Below are 24,321 nucleotides of genomic sequence, written 5' to 3' on the forward strand. Positions count from 1 at the left end.
ATGAATAAATAATTAATAAATAAACAATAATTTATAAAAAAAAAACTAACATCACAAAGTCCCACAATATCTTTGTCAAAGCCTGTGAAAAGTTCAAGTTTAAGTTTATTCCTATGGCACATTTTACAATGGACATTATTTACAGCACATAAGATTTATAGAACAAAAAATTATGACTTAAGTTTATTATTCCCCGATGAGCAAGCTGGAGCGACTGTGTGCAAGTATTACATTTTTCAAGATGGTATGAGGAAGAAACCTGAAGAGGAACCAGACTCAAACTAGAGATCACATCTTCATTTGGGTGACACAAGAGTGTGATTATAAGTCTTAACAAACAATACAAAACACAGAAAACACCAAACATGTGGAAACACGTTTTTTAAGGTTTTTGAAAGACACATGCAATTACCTTCTGTTTCTATGCAACAAACTATTTAATGTCACGGTATGAAGATTTAGATTGACCAAATAAACATATAAATATCCAGATGTTTTACTTAATTTTCATTAAAAAACTGTATGGTGTTATAGAATAGAATGGTGGCCATGTTGGTTCTTTTCACCCGGAATAAGTCTCCAAACTTCCTTGGTCCAAAACTACCTCAAACCATTAGCCTTCCACCTTCTGGTTTGACTGTGTGTGTGTGTGTGTGTGTGTGTGTGTGTGTGTGTGTGTGTGTGTGTGTGTGTGTGTGTGTGGCATAAATGTATAAAAATAAAATCTTGAACCACATTGCTATATATACATGATATAACATATGTAACATTGGCTCCGCCCACATTTTCAGAAAAAGTTATATACACAGAACATTAAAGAACTCGACATCAAGAGCATTTTTTTTATGATTTTATTCTTCTACTGATTCTCCAGACAATCATTCAATATTTTGGAACAGTATTTATTCCTCCCATCACCACATAAGCTGTCTTTGTATATGATTAAGGAGGTAAGTGCACCACAAACTGTGCGTGCGATATGCAGAACCCTTTGCTGCTATATGTGTGTTATACCTTTCCTTAATGGTTGCTGTCGGTATCGATCCTACATCAAATATCTTACATCCAAACATCTTACAAACGCTGAGTTGTCATGGCTCAAGGCCAGGATAAAATAAGATATTTTTCGAAAGCTCTGCTAGGAGCACAGGGCGAGTCTGTTTCCTGTGTATGTGAGTGTTCGCGTTCGCTAATAAAGTGCTTCGGAGATATTTATAGAAATCTGCTCATGAGCAAAAATAAAACAAAATAAGTTTCAGTTTTTGTAATATTGTATTTTATTGTTGTTGGGTTTTTTTCTGATGTGTTTGTGTTGTAGGGTGTCCGTGGTGTGGATGGTATTCAAGGCTCTAAAGGAAACCCGGTGAGTTTTTGCTGAAAATCACATAACATGCATATTCAACTACTTACATTTATCTCAATTTTATACCTTAGAAGTTGAGGGTTAAAGGCCTTGCTCAGGGGCTTGCAGTGGTAGCCTGGTGGTGCTGGGATTTGAACTCACACCCTTCCCATTAAAAATGATTTTATGCATGGACAGAATATAGTTTTTGTAAAGGAAATGTAATATCTCAAATATGTTAGCTTTTAAAACCAAACATAAAAAATCTTTCTTTAATTATTCACATACATTATACACTATATGAACAATAGTATTGGGACACCTGACTCTTTCAGCCATATGTGATTGTTCCCCAATGTGTTGTTGGTGGTACACAATTGAAAATAAAGTCTTTGGATACAGTGGCTTGAAATTCTTCCTTCACTAAACTAGGAGACCCAAATCTTAATCTCCAGAAGTACACTATAAAATCTAGTGGAACATCAGAGAGTTGGAGATTATTATAAATAGCAAATAGGTACTAAATGTAGCATGGGATGTTCAAAAAGCACATGGAGATGTTATGATCAGAAAGCCACAAACTTTTATTCATTTACATTCACTGCATTGGCAGACACCCGTATTCAGGCTTACAGTTATCTCAGTTTTACAGTTGAGCAATTGAGGGTTAAGGGCCATTCTCAAGGGCCCAACAGTGGCAGGTTCACAATACTGAGATTTTAACCCATGACATTCCGATCAGAAGTCTTATCCACTGAGCTACCACTTTCCTTTTCACCATGTCCATATAGTGTACAGTGCATCCAGAAAGTATTCACATCGCTTACATTTATACACATTTTGTTATGTTACAGCCTCATTCCAAAATAGATTTTCATTTATTATTATCATTAAAATTTTACAAACAACACCCCATAATGTCAACGTGACAAATCTTTGCAAATGTATTAAAAATAAAAAAAACTGAAAAAAAAAAATCACATGTACATGAGTATTAATTGAAGTATTAATTAAACCCCCAGCGTAGAAGTAGAAAAGAATGCTGAGTCCCAGAATGCAATGCAACTTAAACATTGTGGAGAGACCTAGCTCAGCTAGTTAGATTACATTACATGAGGCATTAGCATAAAGGATAAAGCTTCAGAAGCAGATATGTTTAAGCACAGATTAAGAGGTGAGATAACCAGACAGACTCAAGGACTAAAGCAGACTAGAGACAGACGCATCGCTCATTGGACCGATTCCCTTAAGGTTCCGTTCTCACTGAAGTGCACGATCCTATGAAACGATGCACATGAAAGCCATCTCAGCGCCTCATTGTAAATTTCCTAACCATTGCAATCCATAAAACAACATGACGTTTATTTCATCTATTCAAAGGGCCCATCAGGAGAACCTGGTCCTCCAGGACAGCAGGGAAACCCAGGGGTGCAGGTACGTCTGTGATTTAAATCCTCACAAGATGAAGATGATTCAGACTTATTTAACAGCACACTTATCACGTGTCTGTGACTCTTCTAGGGCTTTCCAGGTCCTCAGGGTCCTATTGGCATGCCTGGAGAAAAGGTAAACCGTAACAATCGTTTTTTTCTTCTTTCCTTGTGTGGGTTGATCTTTGACCTGCTTTAGAGATCACGACTAATCGGAGTGCGTTCGGTCACAGACGTTTCAACAGTAATCCTGGCAGATAGTCGATACTGAGTCCACACTGGGAGTCACTGAGAGTGGCTTAAATCCTGTTAGCACTTAACAAATAACAAACAAGAACAGGGGAACAAACGCCAGGGCTGCCACGTTTTGGGATGGCACAAGTGCAGAAATATGATTGAAGGATTATAGAACCAGTCTTATTGTGAACACTAGGGCAGAAAAACAAAAAAAACAAATCTCCTGTCAATCAAAGCAATCCTGTCTTGGAAAAGTCTCAGAAATGTCTCGGAGATATATGCGAAAGAGGGAAGATTGCTTTCCACCGAGGCCACACGCACAATTTGTAACCTTAAAACAATAGCGAAAGCTCAGTACAGGAACCATGAATGATTAGTTGAGTCTTCTGATCCGAGTCATTCATTTCTGTTTTCGGGTACAGAGTCTGTACGGTTGTTACGTGACAAACGATCAAACAAATAAGAACATAAGAAGGAAGAAGAGAATCGGGAGGTGACTGAATCATTTTTAAAGCTGGTGCGGTTTTGATATTATGAACGAAGGAAAAAATCTTTTTTACCTATTAGCCCCAAGTCATAAAAAAGTACAAAATGAAAGAACTAGCACAACTAGCATAAGCAGTCACAGTGTTTTAAAGATAGCACATGTTAATCTTTATCCTTCTCGGTTGCTAACTTGTTTATGTGAATTGGCAATACATTAAAATATAAATAGTAATAACATGAATTAATGCAATTACTGTATTTTACGGACTATAAGCCGCTACTTTTTTTCCCACGCTTTGAACCCCGCGGCTTAAACAACAAAGCGGCTAATATATGGATTTTTCCTGGGTTTTTCCCGGTTTCACAAACTTCAAGCTTAAAAAATTAAAACCCATAACATCAGACCAACGGAACGGGTTCAGGTGAACCAATGAAACTCTTTATATTAAATCAGATGCGCTCCCACTGAATCGGGCCGCACCACATCATAAATATGGATGATGTTCCTCTGACGTTTGACCTGCCGCTCACTCGGACTGTCTACAGGAAATGAGTATCATTCGTCACGCTGAAAACAACCGGGCATGAAAACACACTTCACCTGTGTTCTGAGCTGCACGGCATCGGGAGAAAAGATTCACCGATGGTGATTTTTAAACACACGACGATGCCAAAAGATAAACTCGAGAGAGAAATTGTTGTGAAAGGAAGGAGGAAGACAGTGAACAATGACTTTCTTGGTCGGCTACTGTTTAGATACAAGCCGTGTAACAGACACTGTCTTTCATTAAAGCCTGTGTAAAGTTCATTAGATTCAGTGTAGACACGGCTTATAGACAGGTGCGGCGTATTTATGTTCAAAATAAACATCTTTGTCAAATTTAGAGGGTGCGGCTTATATTTGGGTGCGTTTAATAGTCCGGAAATTACGGTATATAGAAATGCAAAACAAATTTGCTCCAGAACCTGTGCTAAATAATCCATATGTGAGAAACATCAACAGTTTTATTATTAACATATTTTTGCTATCTGCTTTTTGAAGTATGAATTCTGGGCAATAAAAAAGCATAAATAAAATTCAAGAATAAGTAGAAAAGCCAGAAAAGTGAACAGGATATTTTAATTCCTTTCTCAAATGAGCTAAACTAGCAAATATAGCTTGAACTTTGACCTGTGAATTGAACAATTCCTGTGACCTTGGTTGGTAAACAAAATGGAGGAGCTGCTTGCTATCACTGAGGCACTTTTACCTTAAGATTTTATCCTATTGTTTAATGTTTTTAAACTCTTTACTCCTATGTAATATACTCTAATACTATGTAACTAAAATAATTTTTAATTTTGAAGTATTTTTCTGGTAGAATTCATTTTTTTTTCTCTCTCTCTCTCTTTCTGCCTGCTAGCAAGAAAATATCAGCACTTTTAGCAAGATTTTAAAAGCTTCATAAATCACGAGCAGATTTAGCTCACAGATGTCACTGCTATTTGCAATATTTTACAGAAACAAATAGTTAGCATGGGCACAACATCTTTTAGATATCAAAAGTGTCATTTTTCTTCCCTCTTTTATCTGAACCTGTATGACATAACATCTATACGGGCTAATTCATCTCAATCCATCTTCAAGAGTGATAATAAATTAGCCGAGTGTGGCGTTTAATACGTTTTGTTCTGGGTGAAAAAATTATTCGATCAGTGAGTGTTTGATGGAAGTCGACGTACTGATTCAGCTGCGTGAATTAATTAGAGCAACAAAGCAGGGTTTTCTTAAAAAAATGAGAGAGAGAGTAAAGGAGAGATGAATTATGGTGATTGAAGTGGGGAAAATATTATTTTGTCCATGATTTAGTGCTAATTAGGGTCACGAAAGGAGGTGTTTTTTGGGTTGGTGCAGTGAGCGTCACACTGCGCCGCTCTTTTTAGAGTTCTGCCCACTACACTTCACGTGTATTGTTAAAATGTCGTCGTGCATCTGAAGTCTACATTTACATTTATAGCAAATGCTCTCATCCAGAGTAACGTACAATCAAGGGCCTTTCTTAAGGGCCCAGCAGTGACAACTTGGTGGTACTAGAATTTGAATTATTGACCCTTAAATCGAAAGTCCAACACCTTAATCGAATTAAAGATCCAAAATAAACAGCGCAGGCTGAGGTTTTAGCGAAAAATGTGAACCAGAGGATACAAAAACATGAACAAGGAAAACAAAACCAGTACAAAAAAAATCAAGTCAAAAAAAAAAAAAAGCCAGTAGACAACACACTATACAATAATTGGCAGACATATAACACAAACATTGGAGGGTTTTACACACAGATGAATCAGTGGCTACACTCAAAACAAGTGTAGACAATACAGAGTAATGAAGGAAATGACCAAGAGCAAGAGATGGGTAAAGACAAGATATGAATTGGAACACGGGATGGTAAGATTCACTGATTCTACGTAAAAGTAAATAACTAAATAATTTAATAAAAGTGTGCATCGGATACAAGTTGACATTTGTATCACGATGCAAAGGTTTTAACATATTTGCATCGGTAAAAACTGATTTATTTATATATAGCTATTAATAGCTGCACTCTGGTTTGATTATTTAGAAAGTGACAAATACTTTATATGTAGATCGATTTCTCGTTGCTAAACTGTTTCTCGAGCGCGTTCTCTCAGCACCGCTGCTGCTACGTGAATATGACGTATTACAACACTACGGCAACCGAGGCGTCCTGAGAGTCCCATACAATACAGATTTACATGGCAGAGGTAGAGCTGTAACTTCCTGCACACAGAACAGGCAAAGTTTTATTTAATCTTTTATATATATTAAGACCTACACTTTATAACATAAAATTCTGATTCTCCTGTCTTTTTTTCCTGAAACACCACTGGATGTTTCTGGATTATTTACTGCAGTATTTCAAAATAAAATCTAAAAACACGTCCCATCCTTTTAAAGAATGAAGAACATGTAAGCTTTCAGAAAAAGATTGGTTTGAATCCAACACCTGACTATGTTTGTTTTCTTTTTGTTTTCTCCAAGGGTTTTGGATTTGAATCCAATCAGTATGTATGTATAAGTGTGTGGGTGTGTGTGTGTTTTCTTCTAACAAAGCATCATTTGGTTTCTAGTCATGACCCACCTTGCTGACAGCCTCCGTTACTCTGAAATGAGTGTTTCCTGTAATAGGAACGGCTGTAATTTATGGACGGGTCCCTCCACCGTGAGGCATATTTGTATTGTGAGTTTTAATGAATGAGGAGCAGCCTGGGTCGTCAGAATATTGTAATTTATGAACGCTAGGAGATGAGAGCCGCTCGAATTTAAACACACAGCTGGCTTTCCACTGCCTTTTATTTAAGTGTCCTTTATGAAAAATGTAATACATTTATTTTAAATGGTTATTATTTTAAGGCACAGTACACCACTTACATATGGTGCAAAAAAACTAAAAACTTTTTTGTATAGATGAAACTGGAATCTATACTCGAGGTGTATAACTCATTTGAAAAGAAATAAACAATTTTCTCAAGAGTGGCGCTGATTAGAGCTTAAAATTTAATACAACATAACAATATAGATAATTAATTTTACAAATGTTGAAGAATATTAAAAAAATATATTATTATTAAATGTTATAAAAATGTACAATAGAAAAAATACAAATATTCAATTGTTTTATTAATTTATTATATTTGTATTATTTCATTTTAGATTGTAATTAATTAATAGGTGATTAATAGGTTATTTATATTACAGTTTAATTACATTTTATAATGATAAAAAATCTAAGAAATGTTGCCATCCAGTTGCCAACCTAATCATATTTTTTTATCATATTGTGCATGACCGCAACTTCTTACATTTTATATGCCTTAAAATTACTTTTTTTTTTTTTTTTTTCTGTTGTTTTTTTTTACTGAATGTCCAACAACCCTAAACATATTTCCTGTTCTATGCACATCATACATTTTTAATTTTCTTTCTGTACAGGCCCTCACCTTCTTTCATTTTATATGGCTTAAAATTACTTTTTGATTTTTGTTTCTTTTTTTTTACTGAATGTCCAGCAACCCTAAACATATTTCCTGTTCCATGCATATCATGTTTTTTTTTTACAGTGAACATTCATGCAATTTCTTAAACCATCCTTAAAAAACCCAAATTAGAGAGACTTTATTTATAACAAAAAATAAAAAGTCTAGTGCAGTTTGGTTGCTTGTAATGAAACTGAATTAAAGAATTCCTGGTTTATTTAGTAAACACTGAATGATTATATATAATATTAATGTAGACATTTAATATTGCATGGAAATGCCACTCAGGTGGTATATACTTAATCTTTGTGTGTGTGTGTGTGTGTGTGGGTTTCTCTGAACAGGGACCTCCAGGGAAGGAGGGATTGCAGGGGCTCCCTGGGATAGATGGCCCTATGGTGAGTACAGCCAACATCCCTTTACTTTTCTGCTTCTCCCCCAGCAGGGAGTTGCGGCGAGTGTGTGCATTCATCTGTGTAGCTCGTTGCAGTCATTCCACACTTGTGTTGCATTTTGAGTGTGTGTGTGTGTGTGAGTGTGTGTGTGAGTGTGTGTGTGTGGGCACGCTGCAAGCTGGCCCAGGCTGTGTGTGTTTGTGCGGCAGCGGTCAGGCCCTTATCAGATCGTGTTAATAAGGTTTGCTATTAGCATGCTGTAATATTAACACCCGGTCATTGTGTTACACTCACAGGGACATCCAGGCAGAGAGGGACCAGCTGGAGAGAAGGGGATGCTGGTGAGTTTTATACACACACACACACACACACACACACACACACACACACACACACACACACACACACACACACACACAGTTCATAGCAGCACACAAGTTCAAACACAGTCTAATACAAACATGCCCTTACATACACACACAGTCCAATACACACACAAGTTTAGACACACAGATAAACTTGAAGTATGATACACACACACACACACACACACACACACACACACACACACACACACACACACACACACACACACACACAGAGTACAGTACGCACATGCACAGACATACACACCCCAAGTATAATACACATATATATGCGCAGACAAGAACACACACACACACACACACACACACACACACACACACACACACACACACACACACACACACACACACACACACAGAGTACAGAACGCACATGCACAGACATACACACCCCAAGTATAATACACATATATATGCGCAGACAAGAACACACACACACACACACACACACACACACACACACACACACACACACACACACACACACACACACACACACACAATTTATTATGCAAATGTACAGCCACATAGTACTGTGCAAATTTACACAGACACACACAGTGCAATACACATGACATAGTGTGTGTGTATTGTGTGTGTGTATTGTGTGTGTATTGTACACACTTCACACACACAGAGTACAATACACACATGCACTGACACACACAGACACACACACAGTCTAAATCACACATGCACTCATAGTCCTAACATTTGTAGAAATACTGTGATTAGCTGGTGCCATAATTATGGCTTCTTTGACCGCCACTGGACATGCAGCTAAATTCACACACACACACACACACACACACACACACACACACACACACACACACACACACACACACACACACACACACACAGCTGCTCTACTTACCTGTAGAATCAGTGGATCGATGGGGAGTAAATGTGGCCAAAGCGAGTGTGATAATGCCATGCATCCCCTCACATCCTGCTGCAGCTGTGCCAGCTGTGTTGCACTCACTCGCTCCCTCACCCAGCTCCAGCTTTTGTGCTCGGCCGCTCTAACACAAGGGTAATTGCACACTCCAACAATCGAGCCATCAGAGGCCTGCGCACTGCCATTGTCACGTTTTCCCCGAGCGCTGGCGTCAGGTCGACCTCATTGTACTCTCGCATTAGCACACTGTCGCTCGGCACGTGTCGACCGCAATCGCTCACTCGAAACCAGTGCAAATCATCTCCCCCACAGGCCTCAAGTCGCTCAAATCAATTTCTCGCTCTCTTTTTTCTTAGGGACTACCCGGAGCACAGGGGCCGATCGGATACCCGGGGCCTCGAGGGGTCAAGGTGAGATTACACTGAACATTCAGGTCATTTATTAAACACAAGGGTGTGCGTTTTTTTGTTATGTTAAGATCACGAGAAAACATGAGAAAAACTTTTGTTATGACGCGATCACCGGAATCTTTCCGGTGAGTGTGTGTGTGTGTGTGTGTGTGTGTGTGTGTGTGTGTGTGTGTCTGGGGGATTTCAGGTTCTCTTACTCTGTGTAGTTTATTCTGATGAACAGGAGAATGGAACTCTGCCTCAATTATTCACATATAAATGTTTAGTTCTAAACCTACTGCACTTATTTACACTCAAACGCGAGGACTTTTGTACTTTTACTCAAGTAGAAATGTGAATGGAGTGCTCCAACGTACCTTTCTATCAGTTGGGCCGATACATCAGTGTAATTTCACAACATCATTCTGGTTCACAGGTACCGTCCAACATTGAGGCAAAAGAAAGAAAACCAAATTGGAAGATGAGCAGCATATGGCTTTTATTGCTTCTTGCTGTCAGCCAACATAACAAGCAATTAATCACAACACACTCCTAGATGTGTAAATAACACTGAAGACTCGTTTTTACTGTAACATTAGTAGATTCTAATGATCACTAATATCATAAAGGAATATAATACATTGTACACGCGCGCACACACACACACACACACACACACACACACACACACACACACACACACACACACACACACACACACACATATACACACACACACACACACGCACACAGTTAAAAGAAAACTGCTGGCAAATACAATTGCTATTTAGAAATTGTATAAATATAATAATAATAATATATATAATATTTATAATGTTGACCATAACGAATCTACATGATGCCAATGAATTTTTTTAAGTAAATTATTTTTTTTTATTACTTTATACAATATATTGTATGCAGTATTTCGATTAGTTTTAGTATATTTGATTGTTTATATGATTATATGAGCGCTTACATCATTAAGAGATATGCGTAGTCAATAACGAACAGTAACAACTTACGAACAAATTTATGGTACGAATGGTTGTTCACAACATAACACGTTTGTAAGTTGGGGAGCATCTGTGTATATATACACACACACACACACACACACACACACACACACACACACACACACACACACACAGATATATATATATATATATATCAACATAAAAATACATTAATATTGTATTATCAATCTGAATAATTACGCTTGCAGCAAAAAAAAAAAAAAAAGTAAATGGTTTGCAGCTATTAAATAAACATGGCACCAATTATTTTTTACCAGCTCCCCAAGCCAAGTATTAAGTATTAAAATCAATTCCACACAAATACACGAAGAAAAAACTGATTTGCTGCTGTTTTGCCTATAAGAAAAAGCCATGATTATTATAGATTCATTAAAAAACCAACCAGTAAAATCCACAAACAGAAACTGTAAAGAGAAAGTTTAGTTGCATTAAGTTTTATTAGCTATACATTTTATTTGATTTTGAAAAATGTGTTCATTTTTGTTATTTTTTTTGTCTGTCTTGTGGATACAAAACACAAAATTTGTCACGTTAATGACAAATCACTTCTACAAGCCCGTGTGTAGAAACAGTGTGTTAGAATGAACACATGAACCTTCTGACCAGTCACTATCAAGAATCATTAATAATGGGATGAATTGGGCCGCACGATAAATCGCAATGATTAAGCTATCTTGTAAATGTACTTTATATATCACAATGTGCGTATCGGAGCAGCTTAAAAAAAAATACTTTAAAAGGTTTTAGGGGCAATGACAATAGCAGAGAATAGACCCGCTACTGAGGACTTTAAAATGTGTCCAGTGGTAAATTCATGGGATCAGTTTGGTCATGCAGACATAATTTAGTAATATATATATATATATATATATATATATATATATATATATATATATATATATATATATATATATATATATATATATATATATATATAAGTACGGCAAAAATGTAGCAGCGTTTGCTTCACCCTACACTCCCAAACCGGCTCCCGTCCACTTGTTTGCTTCCACATACATATATACTGTATAGTTTATACAGTATGGTACTCCAAATTGCTCTGTTTTGCTAAATTACCGAATTTTTCTGACTACAAGCCGCTACTTTTTTCCCACGTTTTGAACCCCGCGGTTTCCTTTAAGCCAAAAAACTGAACCCCATAACATTAGACCAATGAAATTTTCAAAGGGAAACGAATAAACGCACCTCACCTGTGTTCTGAGCTGCACGGCATCGGGAGAAAAAAACCGTTTTTTAAAATGCACAACGATGCCAAAAGATAAACTACCGAGAGAAATTGTTGTGAAAGGAAGGAGGAAGACAGTGAATAATGACTTTCTTGGTCGGCTACTGTTTAGATACAAGCCGTTGTAACGCGTTGAGTCTGGGTGAAGGGAGAGCTCGCTAACTCCATTTACAACAGAAATCATATAAGCACAGACAGGTTTCCAAAACTCGTGCTTTTTTATTTTTCTTGGCAACAGCGTTACTGGTTAGACAAAGAAACTTAGAAATGAGCATCAGAAAATAATAAGGACATATTCCTCGGTCTTGCACACATGCGGTAATAGCGGAAAAACGCGGCGGCAGGCTGTTCCCAAAATGCCGCTCTGCTCTTAAAGGAGCCACAACATATTTCATCCGTTACACCGTGTAACAGACACTTTTTCGTTAAAGCCTGTGTAAAGTTTATTAGTTTCAGTGTAGACATAGATTTATAGAGAGGTGCGGCTTATTTATGTTTAAAATAAAAATCTTTGTAAAATTCAGTGGGTGCAGCTTATATATGGGTGCGCTTAATAGTCCGGAAATCACGGTATGTACTTGAATTGTTAAATGATCAACAAAATACAATATACTACTCTATACTGATCACCATTTTTTATGACTTCTGGGTAGGCTAGGCCATGTCTACACTATATATATATACATATTTTTAACTCTAGAAAATGTTAAACATTTCGTTTGTTTGTCAGTGTAGGTTAATGAGAAAAAAAGTCCATTTGAATGATTGTAATATCAAGCAGCAACATAACAAAATGAAAAAGTGAAGGGGGTCTGAATACTTTTTGAATGTACTCTCATATACATATATACATTTTTGTTTTAAGTAACAGCAGCTCCACTATAACTAAGCACTGTTAGACTATTTTAGCTGTTTCATTCAAGCTCAGGATCAGTTACTGCTGGTGATTATTAAGGCCCATGTGTAAGGTGTAAAATGTGCATTTTTCCCGGTGTGTATCATGCTATAAAAGCAGTGTGTGCACGCTCAGTCGGAGATATCTGAGTCTCTGTGCCTGGGGTCAGTATTTTTCTCCCGGAGGCGATGCTGCGCGCTGAGACTCAAGCAGCCTCGCTGATGCCTTTTGTTCTTTTCCAACAGGGTGCTGATGGAGTACGAGGTCTGAAAGGAAGCAAAGGAGAGAAGGTATGAGGGGAGAAAAAAACTTTCCATATCTCTTTTTTTCTTTTTTAATGTCTACTTTCTCTCAGAAGTCGGAGATACTCTGGAGAATAGAGGTTACTAACCCTGCACTTATCATTGGCAGAGATAAGGCCGGGCTGCATGCCATGCCAATAGTGGCATCTCTGGATAAATTGTTTTCTATAACACTCGGCTGGCGAGTTTATATTTCGCCAAAAAAACAACAAAACTAAGAGCTTGGTGTGCAATATAGTGAGAAATTCAGTCAGTGATGGATGAACGGTTCTCTTCCATTCACGGCAGGGAGAAGATGGCTTCCCGGGGACCAAAGGTGACATGGGAGCTGAAGGAGATCGAGTAAGAGTTCTTTCTTGGCCATGTTTCGAACAGCATCCATTTTTAAAAGCCGTCTTCCAGCAAATGGATTTGAAATAGAGTTTTTATTTTAAGACAGTTGTCATAATTCTGTGTGTGTGTGTGTTTGTGTGTGTACATGTAGGGTGACAGTGGGCCTTTAGGACCACGTGGCGAGTGGACCCCTTGGAATTGCTGGAGAAAAGGTTCATTACAGTACACTTCAGTACACATGACTGTAAAAATAATCAAAATAATCACACACCATCTTATTGAAATCACAAACCCAATATTAGAAAAGAACCAAACTTTAAATTGTTCAGAATTCTATTTGTTTATTTACTTTTATATGATATTAAACACATATAACATTTATATCTATATCTGCTCAGGGCAAGCTGGGTGTCCCGGGGTTACCCGGCTATCCAGGAAGACAAGGCCTGAAGGTAAGCTTGCAGCTCCTGCTCACGCTCAACCACGAAGCACAAAAATACGCTGGCAGTAAAGAGAGTTGAGCGGAGACTCGATCTATTTTGCTACGTGAATATTTCAATAATGAAACCATGGCCAATTAATGGCTATTAAAGACTCTGTTTTATTAATAGGTTATAAGGGACAACAATTAACGTTGGGTTTATTTATGGTAATGTGATTTTTGAGGTTAATGTGTAGTTAATTAAATTGAGAAGGAGATTAATGAGAGGAATACGCTAATTGATTAGCCTCTGCTCTGGCCTGCAGGGATCCGTCGGCTTTCCAGGAGTGGCAGGCATGCCAGGAGAGAAGGGGAAGAGGGTAAGGGAGAAAGAAAGGCAATTTTGTGTGTGTGTGTGTGTGTGTGTGTGTGTGTGTGTGTGTGTGTGTGTGTGTGGTTTATATATATATACATATATATATACACACACACACGGGTCTGCTCATTTCTAGTCCTCTTACTTTTCCAGGGATCTGCAGGAGCTCCAGGAGCAGCAGGTGAAAGAGGTCCTAATGTAAGTAGAAAAAATCTACACAAACACAAACACTAAATAACAGACAAAAGTCTCTGATGACCCGTTTATATTTAGAGCATTTTGGCAGACATCCTTATCCAGTGTGACTTATATGTATTTCATTCATTCAACTGAGCAGATATGAAGTTAGGGGCCTTGCTCAGGGGCCCAGGAGTGGCAGCCTGGTGCGGATTGGATTTGAATTCAACGACCTTCCAATCCAAAATCCATTGGCCTTAAACACTAAGCTTTCCCAAGTATGGCCCGTGTATTGTTGTGTCCAATGCCACACCCTGTTACTGTGTATCTGAGGTCACCAACGCGATTGATTGGCTAAAGTCACTTTGATTGACACAGGAGGGAGACTAATGGCAGAAATGAATGAAATCAATCATCAATTAATCAAATGTAATGTATAAACCTGTGTTGCCATTCAATGTATCATTGACTTTTATAATGGTAAGTGGTGTATTATATAAAATTACGATTACAATCGTTAGCCCATTTTTTTTTTTTTTTGCAATAAAAACAAGCTGTTTTATTCAGTATTTTCGAAACCCCACACATATCTACCAATTAAATTTCCCGAAAGTCACGAGTGAATAGTACAGCAAACGCAGGGGTTACAAGATTTATGACGGTGTCACTTTCACCGCAGGGTGCACGTGGAGGCCGAGGGGCAAGAGGAGCTACAGGAGCACCAGGAGCCAAGGTGGGAAAGTCTACACCTCCCACCCCTTTTTCTCTTTACATAATGACTCTATTTAAACAGTAGGAGCTGTGAAATGTTGCTGAATGCTGGCTTTGTAATAAAATGCACAATTACTTGTATTTAATCTTTTTGTTTCACTAGGGCTCGTCTGGCCATGACGGCGCACCAGGTCCCGCAGGAGAAAAGGTACGTTTGAACCACTAGGAAAAAGAGCGTACTAACCTTTTCTCCTCATTTCATAAATGCCTTCAGTTCTACGTCGCAAGTGTTTTGTTTCACATTTATTGAGAGTGTGGCAGAATGTGGTTTAGTCTGCAGTTTTTTAGCAGAATAAGTGCTGAATTTGTAGTAAAAAAAAAAAATGGCACAAAAAAATCTCTTTTTTTTTTCTTTGCTCTCTTTTTATAGGGTCCTCAAGGACCACAGGGACAGAACGGATATCCAGGACCTAAGGGACCAAATGTGGGAAATATGCATCATTATCACAGCAATGTTTTAGGATGGGGGGCAGTTTTTCAGTTCTAAATTATTGTGTTTTTTTTTTAAGGGGCCTTCAGGGAAGGATGGGTTGCCAGGTCATCCAGGCCAAAGGGGAGAGCCGGTGAGATACTTTGAATGTATACAGTCCTCATTAATTCTAGCAAGAAATTTGCTAGAATGTGCATGTGGTGGATATGATCATCGCATTTTTTGATTGCAGGGATTCCAAGGAAAAACCGGACTACCAGGACCAGTTGGAGTGGTCGGACCGCAAGTGAGTCTAAGGACAAATTGTTATTATTATAATATTTTTTAGATTTGACATTCAGTTTGCATGGTTTCTTTCAGGGCAAAACTGGAGAGACTGGAACAGCTGGGGACAGAGGTCACCCTGGGTCCCCAGGACCTCCTGGAGAGCAAGGTTTGCCTGGAGTGGCAGGAAAGGAAGGTGCCAAGGTGAACACATCCTCACTCACTCATTCCTTGTTATTATCATTATCATCCTAATCACCATCATCATCATCATCATCAGCAGCAGCAGCAGAACCTACATCATCATTAGTTGTTTGGTTATAAATAAGCCACATCCATTATTATTCTCAGGAGCTCTGGAAAATGTTCCTGATGGCTTTCAATGAGAAAGCAAGCTGTTAGCTCACACTTAGCCTGCACTGAAAGCAAACAATCTTTTTATTTGTTTTCTGGTTTCCAGGGTGATCCGGGACCCATGGGGATTCCTGGAAAGAGCGGCCCTGCTGGGCGCCGTGGGTTTAGAGGCAGTCGAGGCATGCCAGGCTCTGCGGTATAACACACCTCGATTCATTTGATCTTGCCGTTCACTGTGCAAAGAACATTCAAGAATACATAGAAGGAGTGCTGTAGGCAAACAATGTTTCAAGCTGTGTGGATTATTTACTGTGTTTGTGTTTTTTTGTTGGGATTGTTAGGGTGCGGCTGGGTTAAAAGGTGAAGAAGGACCTCCTGGTGCTGCAGGAGCAATTGTAAGTGCACAATGAGCTGACAAGTCAATAATGTCGTTTAGCCTCTAAAATGATGTTGGCATGAACAGTATCTAAAATGATTGACAGGAACAAAAAAAAATATGTCAGGACAGATTAAACAGCAGGAGCTGTGTCAAAAATAGTTAAGAAGGACAGCAGGATTAGGATTCAAAATGTTCTGAAAAAAAACAAAAACCCAAAAGAATCTGAAATTATGTCAGATAGGACATTAGGATCAGGGTCTTAACTGATGTCAGAGAGGACATTAGGATCAGGGTCTTAACTGATGTCAGAGAGGACATTAGGATCAGGGTCTTAACTGATGTCAGAGAGGACATTAGGATCAGGGTCTTAACTGATGTAAGAGAAGACATTATGATCAGGGTCTAAATTGATGTAAGAGAAGACATTAGGATCAGGGTCTAAACTGATGTAAGAGAAGACATTGGTATCAGAGTCTAAACTAATGTCAGAGAAGACATTAGGATCAGGGTCTAAACTGATGTAAGAGAAGACATTAAGATCAGGGTCTAAAATGATGTCAGAGAGGACATTAGGATCAGAGTCAAATCTTATGTCAGAGAGGACATTAGGATCAGGGTCTAAACTGATGTCAGAAAAGACATTAGGATCAGGGTCTTAACTGATGTCAGAGAAGACATTGGGATCAGAGTCTAAACTAATGTCAGAGAAGACATTAGGATCAGGGTCTAAACTGATGTAAGAGAAGACATTATGATCAGGGTCTAAAATGATGTCAGAGAGGACATTAGGATCAGAGTCAAATCTTATGTCAGAGAGGACATTAGGATCAGGGTCTAAACTGATGTAAGAGTAGACATTAGGATCAGGGTCTAAACTGATGTAAGAGAAGACATAAGGATCAGGGTCTAAACTGATGTAAGAGAAGACATAAGGATCAGGGTCTAAACTGATGTAAGAGAAGACATTATGATCAGGGTCTAAAATGATGTCAGAGAGGACATTAGGATCAGAGTCAAATCTTATGTCAGAGAGGACATTAGGATCAGGGTCTAAACTGATGTAAGAGTAGACATTAGGATCAGGGTCTAAACTGATGTAAGAGAAGACATAAGGATCAGGGTCTAAACTGATGTCAGAAAAGACATTAGGATCAGGGTCTAAACTGATGTCAGAAAAGACATTAGGATCAGGGTCTAAACTGGCGTCTTAATGTGCGAGCATTAGAAACATGGTCTAAAATGATGTCAGAGTGGACATTTAATACAGGCTCCAAAATGATGTCAGAGTCATTGGACATTGAATATAAAGATCTAAAAATCCTATCCTCACCGAGATGCCATGGCTGGGCCCTTGAGCAAGATCCTTAACCCTCACTACTATGTAATAAATTGAATAATTGTAAATTGCTCTGGATACGAGTGTCTGCCAAATGCTGTAAAAGTGAATTGGTCTAAAATGATGTCAGAGCCATCATAAAAACTGGGAAGAAATTTATGTCAGGGAGGACATTAGGGATAGAGTCCCTGGGAAAATAGTAGCTCATTGGTTTGGGCATGGTTCAAAATTAATGTCAGAGGTCTAAAATGGTGACAAAAAGGACAGCATGGACAAGATCTACAACAATTCTCAGAGAAGATATTAAAAATAGTGTCTAAAATGATCTTTTTCCCAGGGTGCTACCGGTGAGAGAGGGCCTTCTGGGCCGGCCGGTGGGATTGGGCTTCCAGGCCGTGCTGGAGGAATCGGATCTCCTGGACCAATGGGGGAGAAAGGAGAACCCGTAAGAATTGAAAATAATTATTTTCAATATCTGTCTGTTCAAGTCAGACTTATTGTTCAACTCATACTTCTTTGTTTTTACCTACTTAGGGAGAAAAAGGACCTACAGGTCCTGCTGGACAGGATGGAGAACAGGGGACTGTTGGCTTACCAGGATCTGCTGGACCTCCAGGTCCACCTGGAGAGGATGGTGATAAGGTATGTATATACAGGGTATTTCTGGAATAATTGAGAATGATCATGTGACTTCCATTTTAAAATTTCGTAGCAGGGACTTTTTGAACACCACCATCAACCTTTTTTTTTTCATACCACTATTTTTATGTTAGTTGTTGATATTTTATAAATCTGTAGACTTACACTGCTGCTTATGTTCCAATAGGGAGAGACTGGAGGTCCGGGACAGAAAGGAAGCAAAGGAGACAAAGGAGAACTGGTAAGAATGACTCTATTCCAGTGTGTGTCATTTCAATGCTTCTGAAATATTGATTACATTCTGTCATTAAGTGAATGACCACCCATCATAACCTTGTTTCTTGCTTCCTAGGGACCCCCAGGACCAACAGGAAGTGTAGGACCTATTGGACCCCCCGGACTTGCAGTATGTGCGCCATTACAATTACTGACTACTGCAAATGATATATACTGTAAATAATGAAAAAAATAATTACACTAATGCACATACATCAAAATAGTCCTCTGTTTCTTTCTATTATGAACGGAAAGCAAAAGAAAAAGCAAACCGGTTCAGCATTTCAAAGGCAGAACTGAAATTTTTCAGGGTGCAGATGGAGAGCCAGGACCTCGAGGCCAACAAGGGATGTACGGACAGAAAGGTGATGAAGGACCTCGAGGACTTGTAGGTGCCATTGGGCCACTGGGGCTGCAGGTAAAGGAATCCATTTAAGTTTCAATTTTCCATTGCCTACAGTCAGTGCATTTGATGCAGTGACACTAATGACCTGTACCTGTGTGTGAACAGGGAATGCCGGGACCTCCGGGAGAGAAGGGAGAAAGCGGTCATGTTGGACCACTGGTGAATTATAATAGCTTTCTGTTTAAATTTGTTCTTTTTTTTGACATGATTGGAAATGAATCATTTAATATATGGGGCAATTTTCAACATACAGAACATTGCAGGTTAAACAGAAAAAGGGCTTTCATTATTACTTTTATCTTGAAAATGTAGGGATCGCAACCACCAGGACATGGACCGGTACCTGGCTGTGGATCATTTGGCTGGACAAAAACAATAAAAACATTTTACTTTCTAGTTTAATTCAATTTTATTGAATTTTGTCTGCAAGTATTGTAATACTTCTGGAATGTCACATAACTGTGATCTTCTAAATTATGTCATGCCATTACAATGTCACAAGGCTGTTATAAGTTTTCATAAATCTATAATAAATAGGTTTATGTTTTCACATTATGTGACTTCAGTATGCCAGAGGTCTTATCAGTATTCGTATCTTTAGGTTAGAACCTTAAGTGTCAGGAAGAAGGACTTTCATGTTTATGTTGTTGTCAATGAAGGCTTTAAAAAGCCTTCTAATCCCTGCCTTTGCTCACAGTATTACATTTGATCCTTGCAAATGAATTGTTCCATCCAAAGAATTATTAAGGTATGTTAAGCATATCCACAATTTAGACCCAAAGGGGCGTGAATGTCATTTTGGAAAAGAAAAAAACATCACGAATGGAGTCTCTTAATGAGATTCAGTATCTTAATGAGATCTAGAAGCAAAACAAATTAGCATGTTGAGTCAGAATGAAAGAAATTACCATATTCAAAAACAAATGCGAATCAGGCCAGGTTTGTTTAGTGAATACTCTGGTATTTAAACGGTACTTTCGGTGCTCAGATGCTGTTTGGTTTGAAACAATGAATTTGTTGTGAAAAAATAAATAACTCCATGGATGCACAGTTTAGCACTTCAGTAAACATGGTCAGGGGGGAATTGTCATACAGGCATTACTGAAGTTAGCATTTTTAGAAATGCTACCATGACTCCTGTGTGTGTGGTTTAATACTGGTTAGCAAAAGAGATAAATGGGAAATAGGATGGAAAAATGGAGGCTTTGCATATGTGTGTGATGAGTCTTTTAGGGAAAAGTGACAAGAACAAGACAAAGCGAGAGACAGGGAATGAGACAGTGATGGTGAGGAGGAAGGCAGTGTGACATCTGTTAATCAGATTACCATGAGCCTGGACCATGGAATGAGCATGCTCCATTGTAGCTGGCTCCGTGTGGCCCTGTCTGGTATGAAGAAATGCAAAAAAAGCATTTAGACAGAAAGGGGTTTTAGACGAAGTGCAGTGAAAAACCAGAAGCCCAAACAAAGCAGGAGCAGTGTGCTGTGAAGTGTGCATGTTGGGGATCATGGGATTTTCCAGCTTTCTTCTAGTAGCGTCAGTGTCTTTTTTTTTTTATTTAGTGCTAGATTTCAAAGTGTGCAGCCAAATACTCTGTGGACTAAAGATTTTATTTGGTGATTTTTTTATTTTTTATTGCTATGCGCTGGTCTCGGGCTGGGGATTGGGGAATGGGAGTTAGGGTTCAGGCTGGGGTTAGATTAAATCCCAATATTTGGTACTGGTTTTGGTTTAGGACTGAAGTTAGTAGGGGTTAGAATTGTAGTTTGGATGAAGGGTTGGTGGTTTCAGTTAGGACTTGCAGGTTGGGTTTAAGGTAGGATTAGATTAGGATTGGCGTCAATGGTTAAGTGTTGACTTGTTTGTCTTAGGGTAAGAATTAAAGTTAAGGTTGGGTTAGTACAAATGGTTAAGGTTTAGGGGTTAGTGCTAATGCTTGGGTTTAGGGTTAAGGTTAGGATTTGGGGCTTGTTTAATAAAGTGGAAAAGGTTTTCAGGATTTCTGGAAGGAAGGAATTTTAGTATTGCAGGAATGTAAGACGGGTGAGATGGTGCTCATTAAAACTCGCGTCAAAAAGCGGCAGCAAGAAAGAGACTGTCGCGGGGAAAATGAGGCTGCTCGCAATGGCCTGTCACCGCGTTGTCAGCGAGCGATGATGAGGTGCACTAAAAACCCCTTTTTCTGACATCGACTGCAAGAAGTGCTGATGAACAGAAAGACGGAGCGAGACTATCAGCAAAAGGGTCAGGCCAAGGAGAGTCCTGAAGAGAGAGAAAGTGGAGTGCGATCGGATGCATAATGAATGATAAATACCTGTGTTTTCCTCATTTCATCAGGGCCCTCCGGGACAACACGGCCCCAGAGGCGCTGTGGGATCGACTGGTGGAGAGGTAAGTGTCTTTATGTCTCTGCAGTGCTATAGGACATATTTACACCCAGGGGGCAGGAGGATATCGCTGACGGCTGGTTGGAGCCAAAATAATAACCCTGCTCTCCAGGTGACTCATAACAAGGCCGGTGTGCTTTGTAGCCTTTTAATTCGACATATACTCGGCTTTAATGGCTTCTCCTACCAGCTACAGTGCCTGCTATATATCTACAGCGCATCACATTCACTCGCTTTGCGGAGGGGAGATGGAATTAATGCACCGTGAATGTATATAATTACCTAGGCAGTATGTTCACTCACCTCCTGGTGTCTTCATCTCTCTCTTTCTCTCTTTTTTTCCTTTCCTGTTTTTTGAATTATTCACTCGTAGACTATGATCTCTAGCTGTGAGTTATATTTGCTTCACTCTGAAAGATTAAGCAGCTTTAGATTCTCATCCCTGAGAGAGAGAGAGAGAGAGAGAGAGAGAGAGAGAGAGAGAGAGAGAGAGAGTTATATTTACCTCTGTTAATGGCCGCCTCTCAACATCCTCTGCTTGTTAATAATTGAAAAGTCCACAGCGTGGCGGTGAGGTGAGACGAGATGAGGCGAGACAAGACGGATGAGGCAGGTGGCTCTGAGAAAGTGTGGAAGGATGTCGATATGGAACTGGAATTTGAATACATCATTTGGAATGAACAGTAATTGATATACAGTGTTCATTTCTACATCGTTTTTATCCACACCATAAAAATGTGTGTAATTCACAGGTACTATATATACTGTATACACTGTGAGTATATATATTATATAATATAGATTTAGCAGCGAGGAGAATCTCCATAACTGAGGCCGATGCGATTTGCATTTCGATGCATAGCTAAAAATACAATACATTAAAAAATACTTATGAAGCAGCTACTGATGTGACACCATACGATTCACCCCAAAGATGATGCGATTCTAGGTGACTCTCGGGACACGCCTCGGTCTCCGTAGTGTTACATCGTATTCACATAGCTGAGAGAACGCGCTCGAGAAACAGTTTAGCGAGGAGAAATCGATCTACACATTAAATACTTGTCACAAATTATTGGTCACTTTTTAAATAATTAAAGTATGTGGGCTCACCACCTGCAGGAGGGACCGTAAGGGACGGTGCTGTGAGGATTGGGCAGCAGTCGACGGCGGGGGCCTGCTTAGACTGCTGCCCCCGCGACCCGAATTACGGATAAGCGGGAGAAAATGAATGAATGAATGAATAAAGTATAGCGCATCTACTAATAATTATATACCAATATATAGATTTTTACTGAAGCAAATATGTTAAAAACTATGCATTGTGACACAAATGTGTGTGTGTGAGGAAGCTTAGTCTGGTTTTCTCATGGTTCCAGGGTGCTCAGGGGATGCCTGGTGGAGTCGGCCAGCCTGGTTTAGTAGGAGAAAAGGTGGGCAAAAATGCAGCAAAGTGTATTTTTCTATATATACTATAAAATTAACAATGAAAAGAATCAAAAATACATTCAAATTGAACACAAAACAACGTTAATTTGAAACTGGAAAACTTATGTTTAATAGGTTTTAGTGTATTTAATAATATAATATCATTTTTGTTCTGTATGATTTGATTTATTTTTTAGTCTTAATGCATTTAAAAAAATAAACAAAATTAATAAGCAAAAAACTTTTTTAATTATTCAACGTAGAAATTCAAGTATAACTATTTCATTAACTTTTAAAAGGGTGAAGACGGAGAGGCTGGGAATCCAGGAAACGTCGGTGAAACAGGCGCATCTGTGAGTTGATCTCCATTCTTCAGCTCAGGGTTTTCTTCAGTTCTCCGGATAAGTGTGTCACCTTTTTACTTGTTGCTTCACAGGGTGAGAAAGGAGACATAGGTGAGAAAGGGGACACAGGCCCCCCCGGTGCTGCTGGACCCCCTGGAAACAGAGGCCCTCCAGGAGAGGATGGACCCAAAGGAAATCCAGTATGTGGGAAATTGTTTTAAGTTTCAGAGCAGCTACAGTCTTCATTCAATTCTGCCAATAGCTGTTTGTCTATAGTGGGTTTTCCATTCACCCAAATTAATGTGTAGCATTTGCACAAAATCCTGAATGAAATGAACAGAAAACGGATGATGCGCGCATTATTGTACTGATAATAAAGCTGATTTTGTGACAAAGTGAGCAGGTCCAGACAGGTCTTGTACAAAATACTGTGTTTAAAATCTAAAATCAACATCTCAGACGTTACTCCCTTTAAAAAATTAGTACCATATTGTCCCGATAATAAGACGACCCTGATTATAAGACGATCCCCTTTTTAAAGTGTACGTTTTGGAAAAATGCTTTTTGAAGACCACTTTTGTTTTTAAAAATGTTTTATATGGCATATTATATATTACCTGCAGCAAATCTAGATTTAATAACAATTACACCAGGCTGTCTATCCCATTGTGAAAAAACATAAACATACCAATGCCTGTAGTATCCAACAGCAGAGCAGACTACCAACTAAGCTTTTCTTTGACTACCGGTATTAGCATTTGTAAGGCGTTCTTTTAAGGCTTGCCATCTCCTGACATTACATTCTGACATGGCATATTACTTGTCTGTGTGACGGTTGTTGGATAAATAAGCATTTATCACCATGAGTAAAAAAAACTGTAAACGACCGCATTTTAACAGGTTGTTTCAGTCCAG

At 38.8% G+C, this 24,321-nt stretch overlaps 1 protein-coding gene across 1 annotated transcript in view; it reads left to right on the forward strand.

Annotated features, from left to right (window-relative positions):
• The window catches only part of col5a3a (collagen, type V, alpha 3a), a 99,557-nt gene that overhangs the window by 56,953 nt on the left and 18,283 nt on the right, over window positions 1-24,321 (forward strand). The window contains 31 exon segments of the mRNA XM_083524271.1: window positions 1,319-1,363; window positions 2,723-2,776; window positions 2,864-2,908; window positions 7,875-7,928; window positions 8,222-8,266; window positions 9,569-9,622; window positions 13,028-13,072; window positions 13,373-13,426; window positions 13,569-13,600; window positions 13,602-13,629; window positions 13,816-13,869; window positions 14,165-14,218; window positions 14,368-14,412; window positions 15,071-15,124; window positions 15,266-15,310; window positions 15,533-15,586; window positions 15,672-15,725; window positions 15,825-15,878; window positions 15,953-16,060; window positions 16,317-16,406; window positions 16,552-16,605; window positions 18,263-18,370; window positions 18,460-18,567; window positions 18,752-18,805; window positions 18,917-18,970; window positions 19,151-19,258; window positions 19,352-19,405; window positions 21,585-21,638; window positions 23,014-23,067; window positions 23,362-23,415; window positions 23,499-23,606. Coding sequence (XP_083380397.1) covers window positions 1,319-1,363; window positions 2,723-2,776; window positions 2,864-2,908; window positions 7,875-7,928; window positions 8,222-8,266; window positions 9,569-9,622; window positions 13,028-13,072; window positions 13,373-13,426; window positions 13,569-13,600; window positions 13,602-13,629; window positions 13,816-13,869; window positions 14,165-14,218; window positions 14,368-14,412; window positions 15,071-15,124; window positions 15,266-15,310; window positions 15,533-15,586; window positions 15,672-15,725; window positions 15,825-15,878; window positions 15,953-16,060; window positions 16,317-16,406; window positions 16,552-16,605; window positions 18,263-18,370; window positions 18,460-18,567; window positions 18,752-18,805; window positions 18,917-18,970; window positions 19,151-19,258; window positions 19,352-19,405; window positions 21,585-21,638; window positions 23,014-23,067; window positions 23,362-23,415; window positions 23,499-23,606 — 1,878 coding nt within the window.

Source organism: Silurus aristotelis (genome assembly GCF_946808225.1).
Source record: "Silurus aristotelis genome assembly, chromosome: 21".
Taxonomy (NCBI): domain Eukaryota; kingdom Metazoa; phylum Chordata; class Actinopteri; order Siluriformes; family Siluridae; genus Silurus; species Silurus aristotelis.